The following is an 11,618-nucleotide window of genomic DNA, read 5'->3' as shown; positions in this document are numbered from 1 at the left end:
GATTTAGCCACTTGGTAGCCAATTTTCTCTTTATGAAAGAAGGCCTAATAATGATTTCTGTAATTATCATCATTATTAATACCTCAAAGGTAGCCCCACCCAGAAATGCTGGGAACTGGTGGGATAGGACATGGGTGGGGTCAATATGTTCCTTTAAATACTGTGATCAAGGTGCAGACTTCCTTCTCTGAAGGCAGTTGTGAAGTGTTCTCTGATTATCCATTCTCTTTCTTGCACATCTGAGTCTAGAACTTACCTCTATTCACCTTCTGTTCATCCATCTGGAAGATCCTAGCCAGCAACCATGGTTGATGATGATTTGTCTGCCTTGGTAGTAGATAATGGGTCTGGGATGTGCAAGGCAGGTTTTGGTGGTGATGACGCCCCTCGGGCTGTGTTCCCCTCCATGGTGGGGCGTCCCCGACACCAGGGGGTCATGGTTGGTATGGGCCAGAAGGACTGTTATGTGGGAGATGAGGCCCAGAGCAAGCGAGGCATCTTGACTCTGAAGTATCCCATTGAACATGGAGTTGTCACCAACTGGGACGACATGGAGAAGATCTGGTACCACACTTTCTATAATGAGCTACGCGTAGCGCCCGACGAGCATCCTATTCTTCTCACTGAGGCACCGCTCAATCCCAAGATCAACCGGGAAAAGATGACTCAGATAATGTTCGAGGCTTTCAACACCCCCGCCATGTATGTAGCTATCCAAGCTGTACTGTCCCTCTACGCTTCGGGAAGGACTACAGGTATCGTGATGGATTCTGGGGATGGGGTCACTCACACTGTGCCCATCTATGAAGGTTATGCTCTGCCCCATGCCATTCTACGACTGGATCTGGCAGGCAGAGACCTGACTGATTACCTCATGAAGATCCTGACGGAACGAGGCTATAACTTCACTACCACAGCTGAGCGGGAGATTGTACGGGATGTCAAAGAGAAGCTGTGCTACGTAGCCCTGGACTTTGAGCAGGAGATGGTCACTGCAGCGGCTTCATCCTCCCTTGAAAGAAGTTATGAGCTCCCTGATGGGCAGGTGATCACCATTGGAAACGAACGCTTCCGTTGCCCAGAAGCCGTTTTCCAGCCTTCCTTTCTAGGCATTGAATCCAGTGGGATCCACGAGACAACATTCAACTCCATCATGAAGTGTGATGTGGATATTCGCAAGGATTTATATGCCAACACTGTGCTGTCTGGAGGCAGCACCATGTACCCAGGCATTGCCGACAGGATGCAGAAGGAAATTGTAACCTTGGCACCAAGCACCATGAAAATCAAGATCATAGCTCCCCCGGAACGCAAGTATTCTGTTTGGATTGGGGGCTCCATCCTGGCCAGCCTGTCCACATTCCAGCAGATGTGGATCAGTAAGCAGGAATATGATGAAGCTGGCCCTCCCATTGTTCATAGAAAATGCTTCTGAGTGGGCTTCCATGTCCCTTTTTCTAGGTCAAAATGATGGTACCCATCTCATCCAGTAAAGTTAAGGTAAACAGTTTGCTTCCTATTGAATATACAAGCCAACAAATCCATGTCTCCACTCATGTATCCTGAGCTATGACACAGCTAACCACCCCGTGATTTCTATTAGCTGAGGGAATTCTGATATCATATTCTATTTTCTATGCCTGTAGGGCTCAAAGAAATATATAGACTTGCTTACATGAAAATATGTGACAAGGAGCAAAATCATGAGGAATATAATTCCAGAGTGCATACTACAATTTCCAAGCTTTAAATCTAGTTCCTGCTAAAATATTCAACAGCACTCTATACAAACCTGCAATATAAAAGTTTAGCAACTAGGTCTTATTAAATCTTTTTATTTGTTTACTTCTTTCTACAGATATAATGAATTTTACAGGTCAATTGTTCTCTATACCCACATATGCATCAGGGGAGTAAAATATTACATCTTAAAATATAATAATGCATTTGGCTGACTGAGCAACTTACGTGAATTTCTTTGCTTACCAATAGTCAACATCATTTTAGTAGTTCTGTATTTCAATTAATTGCTTTATTAAATAAGCATAACTAAATAGTCACCGTTCCATTAGTGTATATAAATCAAATAAATTTTCATCTCAAGGTGGAGCTCTGTTGGTCAAACATACCTTAATGCCTTAGTTACTGGATTTCATCATACTCATGAAACAGCAACCCTACAGATGATGCCTGATTTTTTTACATAGAAAGATATTGTTATACCGAGTTAATTTTGTTCTACTACAGGGTGACAAGAATAATTTTATTTGCATTTCTTAGCATAATAACGAGTCTTGAATAATAGCTGTTGGCCTTGATTTTGGATATTTCTATTATGCAAGGATGTCACTATGGGGAAATACAGCCCCAGTTCCTTTGTAAGCAATAAATCTTGGTAGAAGTTCAATAACCTCAAGTGCTTTCTTGGAAAGGTTTCATTGTAGCTCTTCTTTATTACATCCAGCGACTGGAAATACTTGTTTATGTGCATGTCTCTGAGATAGTAGCTTCTCAAAAAAAATATGTTTCTTTCTACGATGTTTGTGATGTTTTAATGAACACAGTGGTGATTTAACAATTAATTTTAAGTGTGACCGTGTCTTCTTCCATCTATGCTGTGATTTCTGATTATTTGGTTATCAGGGTTATTTATATTTTTCATGTTTTTAATCTAAAAATGTAAAATGTTTATTTGCTTGTGAAGATACTTTCAGATACTTGGGAGGGGGGAATCTCTTCTTTCATATTTGTTTGGAAACTAATATGTTTAAACATTCAAATTGGAATCTTTCACCAATTTTGATTAAGAGGGAACTTTTCAAATAACTTGATGATTTCTTATTTCCTTTATCAGTTAATGTAAGTTTTAATCTGCAAAGGCACTTTATTTTATAAGACTTGCTTTTCATTTAATTTCATTACAATAGAATTACATCATACTTGTATTTTGGATTTCCTGTTATTTCCCCTCACTCCTTCCCAAAGAAAAGAGTGACTCAGAGGACCGTGCTGCCTATGCATGACCTGCTCATCCCCGTGTTACTCATCCTCATCTTGAACCTCCTACATTTGGTCCTGTAAAGTTAAAGGTCACTTTTTAAATAGCTAGTCTGATACATTTATAAATTCCTCATAATAGTAAGGTTTAGCGGATGACCCGGCATTCAGTAATTAAGTTAGAGATAATAACAGCATAATAACATCCCGGATTTATTGCTATGATGCTTCTCATTTACAGAGTGAGGAGTCCTCACAAATATTCTGACCTACATTCTGAATTACTAGAAAGAAAGAAAAACCAAAACCTGTGCCTCCACTCATGGAAAGTTTCTGGAATAGATGAGATGAACTCTCAGGGGAGTAAACTACAGAACTCCAACATTAGATGGACGTGTTAACCCTGTAAGGCAAACAGAAATTTAAACCTTGAGTCATTAGATATGCTATTCATATACATGGACTGCTTGACTGATGTGTTCAATCAGGGCTCAGCCAATCTTATAGCTTTACAATTTGGAATCAATGTCCTGTGCTTAACTAGTATAATTGGACTGTTACTTGGCAGTGGTTCACCAGCCTGGCTCATCAACCATATTACTCAGAGAACCTTTTACAAAGAGAGATTCCCAAACCTGAGACTCAGAAATTCTGACTCAGGAGTTCTAGGGTAAAGACTTGGGGTCCCAATGTGCAACCAAATAGAAGAATCACATTAGTTTGTCTAAACATCTGAATTGGAATCTTTAACCAATTTTGATTAAGATCCATTAAGATTAAGAACTTGGGGTGGTGGGAAAAAAAAAAGATTAAGAACCTACAGCACATTACAGACCCAAAGATGAGGAAGGCGTTTGGATGCCATAACAAATGGCTTTGCCCTTCCCCCACGCTGCATCCTGAGTAACAATGCAGCTGGTGCTGTAGGTTTCCCCAGAGAGTAGTTCCCCCAATCATAGGGAATATTCCTCTGAAAACATGCCTGATCCCAAGCGTCTCTGATGTGTAGACATGCTCATTTAAAATGGTGAGATAAAATAATCCTGGGATAAAGTTTGGACTACAACCTAGATACACAATTCAAAGTTCTCTAATATAAAAGGGCCCAGGTGTGAGGACTGCAGTTCCAAGATGAACCAAGAATAATCCTTCGGGTGACTAGGACTTGACACATCCATTCACTAATTTCCCAATTACTTAATTCCCCCATGCCTTATGTGACCGGATACAAGGGAAGTGTGTCAAGGAGAGTGGGGGATTTATAATACAGTAGTGAGAGAAACAATGTGGAATAAAAAGGTGTGTGTATAATCTGAGATAAATTCACTAACTAAACACAGGCCATTGTCACTCATGTGAGGACACTTAAAAAACTAGAAGATTAATGGGCTGACAGAGTGGAGGCAGCCCTAAGTTGTCTTAAAGCACACACAGGTTATACTGAACACAAAAATTTAGATGGCTTAGGCAACATTATGAACACTATCTAAGGGAGTAATAGTTATTAATTCATTTTTTTAATTTGTTGAGATAGAATTTCTCTGTGTAGCCCTGGCTGTCCTGGAACTCGCTCTGTAGACCAGGCTGGTCTTGAACTCACAGAGATCTGCCTGCCTCTGCATCTGAGTGCTGGGATTAAAGGCATGTGCCATCACGGCCTGTGGAGTTATTAATTTTTAATTTAAGTGTTTCCATTGGCAGAAACAGGAAAAAAGCACTCAACCTTTAAGGTTATGTTCAAGTGTCACCTCTTACATGGGGCCTTGTGTAGCCAAAGTAAAGTGACAAACAAGATCCTCTGCTGTGCTCCTAATGCACTGTTTATATGCTCTTCCCAGGCATATGTCCACACTCTCCCACACACCATCAAAAAACACCTGGAGGACAAGATACATAGACAGTGTTTACCCACCTTTGAGTTCTCCTAGTGCTGGTCACACAGAGTAATCCAACACACATGAATGACTTGTGGATTCTGCAGTACCTCACAAACACCACCCTACACATGGCGGGATCCATGCTGCCCAAGCCCAGCTCCTGTCTAACAGCGTTTGTGCTCCCTCAGAGGCCTGTTTTCTACCTTCTTCTTCTCTTCTCTTTCCTTTTCTATCCACCACTCTTCAATGTAAGAGGCTGGATTTGAACCGCCCTTTGCTTGTCAAACAATCCATCAGCACTCTCTTCTAAACTATGTGCTAGTCACATGGCTGCTGAGACTTTGAAAGCAAGTGGGGGAACAAAGGAAGGAAGAAGGATTGGGAGAAGGAAGAAGAAAAGGAGTAAGACAGAGGGTAAGGAAAAGACAGAAAGAAACATGGAGAGACTAGGGGAGAAAGAGGGAGGGGGACATCATTCGCTGAGTGCAGTGGTACCTTTAGCTCTTTTAATGCATTTGCATTCTTGCTGATAACTTCCTCTGCTCGCTTTTCAGCCCCCAATTGTCCTAGAGTTGAGAGCTTCAGGTGTCTGACTCTGCAGTAACTCAGAACACTGTAAGGCATTGAAAAGTTTTCAGTTGACTATTTGTAGCCTCTAGTTTACAAAACATTCCTTTCAAAGATGTTTGAAGCTAAGAACTAAACATGTGGCTTTCCCAATACAGCTTCCAGATGTTGATAAGTCCATTTGGAATGACTGTAAGGGCACACACTCAGGCACACATGAGCAGAGCATTGATACCTTAACACTTCCTTTTTAAATATGAAAGGAACTGTCTGAACTGTAATTGTCATTTTTTAAGCTATCCCCATAAATGGTGAAAATTCTACTGATTTGCCTGCCTTGTTTGGCAGCCTATTAAAAATTTGCAATCCAAAGTAGCTAATGACTTTAAGTTATAAATAGAGGTGTCAATATGATGCCATGGTAGATGTTTTATCCAGACAACACACCTTCATACCTATTTCTAACTCCTGTCTATCAGCATTTACCTCTTTCTTTAGGTATTGAGAAATTTAAGCACCTGAAACTCTTCACTGGGCATTTGGAAGCATGTAAAGTCAAAGCCCTATTATTCTCTCTAGCTTTGGAAATAAGGCCTTTGAGCCACACATAACCCACATGACACCGTATCTGATGACGAAGGAAATAGACAAACAAGCAAGATGACGATTATTAGAGCTCTCACTCAGATACCCTTCATGGTCACATGGTGCCAAGAAAAGCTTTTCTTGGCTATATTACTGCTTGGGGGTAAAACAGGGAACATAGGCACCAACACTGATGTAACTTCCTAGTCTCATTCCTCCGCTTTGCATGTTCCCTGTGACCCCCTCAGAGAGGCACCACTGGGCATATGCACTAACTCTTCCACTCTAGGGTGGGAAAAAAATCATAGACTACTCATAAATAAATTATGACTAAGTTGTCATAATTTTCTTTTTTATTCACTAAAATGTTGATGGGCTGAATTCAGCCAAGAGGCAATATTTAAAGAAATAAATTGTTTTCGTGTGATCTTTAATTAATACTGTTCTTATCATCATGGCTGAATGCCTGAGAGAAAAAAAAAACAACTTATGGGAGGAAAGGTTTACTTTGGCTCATAACTTTGGAGAGTAGTGTCCATTATGGTGGAGAAGGCATCGTGGGATCCATGGTGGCAGGGGGAGGCCCAAAAGGACCAGGAAGTGAGAAATGAACACCAGTGCTCAGCTGGCTTCCTCCTTTTATTCAGGCCAGAACCCCAGCCCCAAGCCATGCAATGGTGGTACCCATGCTCAGAGCAATTGTTCCCTCTTCAGTTAACCTTCTCTGGGTCCAGCCTCACACAGAAACTTAGAGGTGTATCTGCCAGGTGATTCCAAGCCCAGCAAGTGGACAGCAAAGTTAACCATCATAAGCCATTTCAGTTGTTCTTAATGATGGGAGATTGACGTAGTGGAAATGCTATTGGCTTAAATAACTGACCCTGACAGCAAAGGGAAGCTAAGTTTGCTGCCCTCACAGGAACAGAGAGCATGGACAAGGCTACAGGATGCTTTGCAATATTCCTGGGACAACTATGTTTAGAAGTAAAATTATCCAAAGATATTATACTTCCGTGTGAATGAAAAACTAAGGCTCAGTTCTTCCTTGATGCGGTATCTCAAACACACCACCATCACCATCACCATCACCACCATACCATACAACACACACAGTCACCACCACACAACACACACATGCGTATATAATACATGCCACCTCCACCACAGCAGACAACACACACACACTAGTACCCCCATATTACACAACACCTACACATGTATACCCCAAGTAAAAAAAAAAAAAAAACCACAGCCAATTGAGCTTGGAAGGAAAAGCTCTGAGCTACAGATACAAATATTTTGAAATCCAAAATGACAATGGTTTGGAACAGACATGATAAGGCAAGACAGGATAGGCCATAGTCCTTTATGCTACAACCCAAAAAGTCAGTTATCCAGCAGACAGTTGGGACTGTAAGACCAAGGCAGGGAAGCAGAGAGCTCAGATTAGTCAGAAAGGAAACCCAGAATTCATGAATGTGGAGTACATTAACATGTTCCAAGTCACAGCATACAGGAGCTGGGGGCAGGGGGTAGGAGGCAATGTGTTTCTTTGTCTTTATCATAGCTCCAATTATTGTGATTAATATACTCTGTGCTAAGACTAAAGATGCCGATGAGATGCAGGAAGTATGCCTGTTCTCATCAAGGACTCTGAATGAGACTCTAAGACATAAGTACATAGAAACTAAATTAAAAATGGGAACAATTATGAGTGACGTTATAGGAAACAGCTCTGAGAAAAATCAACCGAGCAATGTGCAGCTCTGCTGGTGACAGGTGGAGAGGGATCTGGAGGTGGGGTTTCTCTACTGTCTATGCACTTCATATTCAAAACCACCTCTGACTCTCCCAAAAGTGATCTAATCCAGGTATTCCTAGCACTCCCGAAGCACTAAGGTGTGATTTTTTGCTAGAAGACTAGGCACCTTGTTCCCAATAAGACTTAGGAGACTATAGGGATGTGGAAAACTGTAAATGACCCAACAGAGGACCTGAGTTACTCCTGGATCATTGGAAAGCTTCTAGAAAGAGCAGAGTTGCACATTGAAGAAAAGATCACAATGGCTGGGCGGTGGTGGCGCACGCCTTTAATCCCAGCACTCGGGAGGCAGAGGCAGGCGGATCTCTGTGAGTTCGAGGCCAGCCTGGGCTACCAAGTGAGTTCCAGGAAAAGGCGCAAAGCTACACAGAGAAAGCCTGTCTCGAAAAAACCAAAAAAAAAAAAAAAAAAAAAAAAGATCACAATGGTCCTCATTCTGGATGTAGCAACTAATGTTTAGCATTCCTAAAAACCACAGTCTTGACCAGGGGTAAACAACTGGTTGTTTAGGATCAGTAGCCTGTGTGGGAGCGGCAGGGTGTGAAAGTGGTGTTTCTAGACCAAGCCAGCCCAGGTGAGATGAAAAATGAGACCCAAGATACTTTCTATTCAAACCTGAGATGTCTGGAGGGAGCAGACGCAAGAGGCTAGGGAAGAGCTATTCTCACTAATGATAGGGGATGGGTGAGGGGAGGGAGGGAGGAGGGAGAGGGAAGAGGGAGAGCAGGCATCGGTTCAAGGGTTAATGTGACCCAGGGCAGCCTGTCTCGGACATGCTTGAGAACACAGTTAAGGTCTGTGGACAGCATGAGTTGGCCATTTTATCTTTGCTAACCTCACAATAATTGTGTGATTGGCCTTACTCATCCCCATGAGGACACGCAGCATCAAACAATTTACGGTAGGTGTGCTGTTCAGTGGACCCAAATACCAGGCTTTTAGATGAGGGCCTGCTGTGTCCAGCACGGCTCCACAAATGGACCTGACAGAGGCAGTGGCGGGGGGGGGGGGGGGGGTGCGGGGGACAAAGAAATGACAAACACAGAGGAACACACAGAAAGCAAAGCCAGGGTCGGGTAGACTGAGCTCTCTGCTGGAGAAGCCTCAGCAACCACAAGTTCACTGAACAGAGAGGCAGAGAGGCACACAGTTGAACAAGGAGGCAGGGTTATTGCACACAGACAAACAAGGAGCAGATTTAGCTTATCTCAGCAGGAGCAGTCTGTGTAGGAACAGTCTTCAGGCCATAAACATCCAGGATGAGAAAGCAATGGTGGACATTTTCTGGACACACTGTCAACATCACACATGAATCAGAGGAAGGCTTTGACACTTCTCTTGGAGCATCATGCCAAGGCTTTGCTATTTCCTTCTGAGTCTGGGGCTCTGGGCTCTTTGGCATGGCTGTGTCCACATAACAGCACACGTTCACTCAGGACTTCACTCACTCAGGGCTTCTTCACTCCCCACAAGGGCCTGTCCCTGGAAGGAAATGACCAGCTGAGAGACACATGTTTCCAGTGACTCCATCAGGCATTCAGAACAGAACTTCAGTTGGAAGTGAACATTTGCTTGGAACATTTAAAGCTTCAACCATACACATTGGTGGAGTCTGTTCTCTTTGCAAATACAATGCAAGAAATTGTTGACATTTAAAATTCTTTATTTCCATATCCAGTGATATTAAGGTTTGCAGATTTAGAAAGGAAACATGTGCTTTAAAGTATGCTGAAATAACAGACCTTTCTGAGGAGTACAATTCAGTAATGTGGTATGGGTCTAACAGGACTACAGGGTGTAGATAATTCACATAATCCATCCACCAAAGGAAATCTGAAGGATTTCCACTGATTCTTCTAATATGGATGCCTTCTACTCTTCAGAACTAATCAACCATAGTCACTTATTTTAGCTACATTGTTAGAAAATAAAAACATATTAAGAAGCACATCTACACAATGGAGTATTACTTAGCAGTTTAAAAAAAAACAATGACATCAGGAAATTTTGAAAGCAAATGGATGGAACTAGAGAATAATCATCCTGAGTGAAGTAACCCAGACCCAGAAAGACAAACACGGTATATCACTCCTAAGTGGATATTAGCTGTAAAGTAAAGGATAACCAGGCTATAATCCACAGTCCCAGAGAAGCCAGGTAACAAGGAGGGCCCAAAGAGAAATGCATGGATTTCTCTGGAAAAGGGAAATAGATGAGATCTCCTGGGTAAACTTGGAGTGAAGGGGGTGGGGAATGGAGGTATGGGAATATGAGGGATCAGGTTGGGCGAGTTAGGGCAGGACGGATGGATAGTGGCAAACCAGCTCAAGGTTCTTTTTAGCTCTTCAGAAATGTAGTCTTTGTTACTAGGTTTGGGGTGAGTCTTCTGACTTCTAGTATTTATTAAACGTTTTCCTGGAAATCAGGGAGAGGTCCGTTGGTCGCTGTCCCTTACACCTGTCCACTCTACCTAGATGTCTCATGTCCTTGACTGAAACAGTGAGAAATAGGACCAAGTTGTCAGTGGTGTATCAGGACTGGGAACCTTCCAGAGTTACATGAGCATCTGTGACCTTGTTTTTCCTGTTTCCGGCTTTTGGTGCTCTCCAACCTTCAAGCCCATTGTCACATCCCTCCAAGCTAGGCTCCGGCCTATTGTTGGCTGCCCTGCTCCCTTTAACCGCACTGGCTCGCTCCTGGACCATACAGGGTAATCCCTTCAGGCTGACTCAGGCTTGCTGAAAAGGAGCAGGAGAATCTAAGAGCCAGGCCCAGGACTCCAGTCACGACTTTGTATTTTAGAAGACTCCCCGTTCAACTGCTTAAACCACAAGCACCCAAGAGGGATTTTGTTGTTGTTCTGTTTTGTTTCAGGATCTCAAAAGGACATTTCCAGAAAGTTTGCCAACTGGTTGAATAGAGGAAATTAAAGAAAAGGGAAGTGGGGGTGGGGAGGGACGCAAAGGGGCCACTGGTGGACATACCTAGTGACTCAGAGCTCTCACGTGTGGGGGTGCTGAGTGGCGGGAGAGGAAAAAGAAGGTCTGAGCCTCTGCCGTGGCCTTTTGCTTGAAGCTGAGGGGAAGTGAGAGATTTGTTACCCATGTCTCAAGCAAGTGGATTTTCCCTTTTCTTCTGCTTCGCTGGCCTCACTTTGGGAGGTTCTCAGAACCACTTAAAAATCCAGATTTTTCCACATGAGATGTATTAGTGGGAGCTTGTCTTGGTTCCATGGTCCGCATCCTGAGTTCAGATGGCTCCAGTGACCCATCAGGCATCCTAGGCATAGACTCAGCTTCCACCTCACCCAGCCAAAGTATGTTCAACTCACAAAAGTAGGGCTGCTCCCTGGGAGAGCACACTCTTTCAGCTTCCAGGGAACTAGCTTCCAGGCTGAGAGACAGGCTGCAGGGGTCCTCAGCAGGCAGCCTGCCAGAGTTGGACATCATTTGGCAATGAGTATGAAATATTTAGACACACAGATGTGCACCTCCAGCTGTGCTGAGTGTTAGGACCGGATCTGAAGGCAGTGTTTCTCCCTGCCATCACCAGATCCATTACTGAAGGGACATTAGTGAACCAGGTAGGGTAGAACGTAGCACTCTTTCTTCCAGCTTACAGAGACACAGACCTAACCACAGGCCCTGCCAGAGAGGGGGGGAAAAATCTCCCAAGTAAATCAAGGCCCTTTGGGCCTAAAATAGAAATGGAGTTAGCTGCCTTGGGAATCAATTTTGTGAATGCTGTCTGAAGGTAAGTGAAAACAGACT

At 43.1% G+C, this 11,618-nt stretch overlaps 1 protein-coding gene across 2 annotated transcripts; it reads left to right on the top strand.

Annotated features, from left to right (window-relative positions):
• Window positions 1-304: 304 nt before the first annotated feature.
• On the top strand, window positions 305-1,435 carry Actbl2 (actin beta like 2). Of its 2 annotated transcripts, XM_059276425.1 has the most exons (2): window positions 305-433; window positions 560-1,435. In XM_059276425.1, exons 1-2 carry the CDS (start codon window positions 305-307, stop codon window positions 1,433-1,435), a joined length of 1,005 nt encoding a protein of 334 aa, XP_059132408.1. The 2 variants fall into 2 exon arrangements, with proteins under 2 accessions (XP_059132408.1, XP_059132407.1); XM_059276424.1 differs by having other exon boundaries at window positions 305-1,435.
• The last annotated feature ends 10,183 nt before the right edge of the window (window positions 1,436-11,618 follow it).

The sequence above is a fragment of the Peromyscus eremicus genome, chromosome 11 (assembly GCF_949786415.1).
Source record: "Peromyscus eremicus chromosome 11, PerEre_H2_v1, whole genome shotgun sequence".
NCBI lineage: Eukaryota > Metazoa > Chordata > Mammalia > Rodentia > Cricetidae > Peromyscus > Peromyscus eremicus.
The sequence above is the reverse complement of the archived record's forward strand: the minus strand, read 5'-3'. Positions and strand labels throughout refer to the sequence as shown.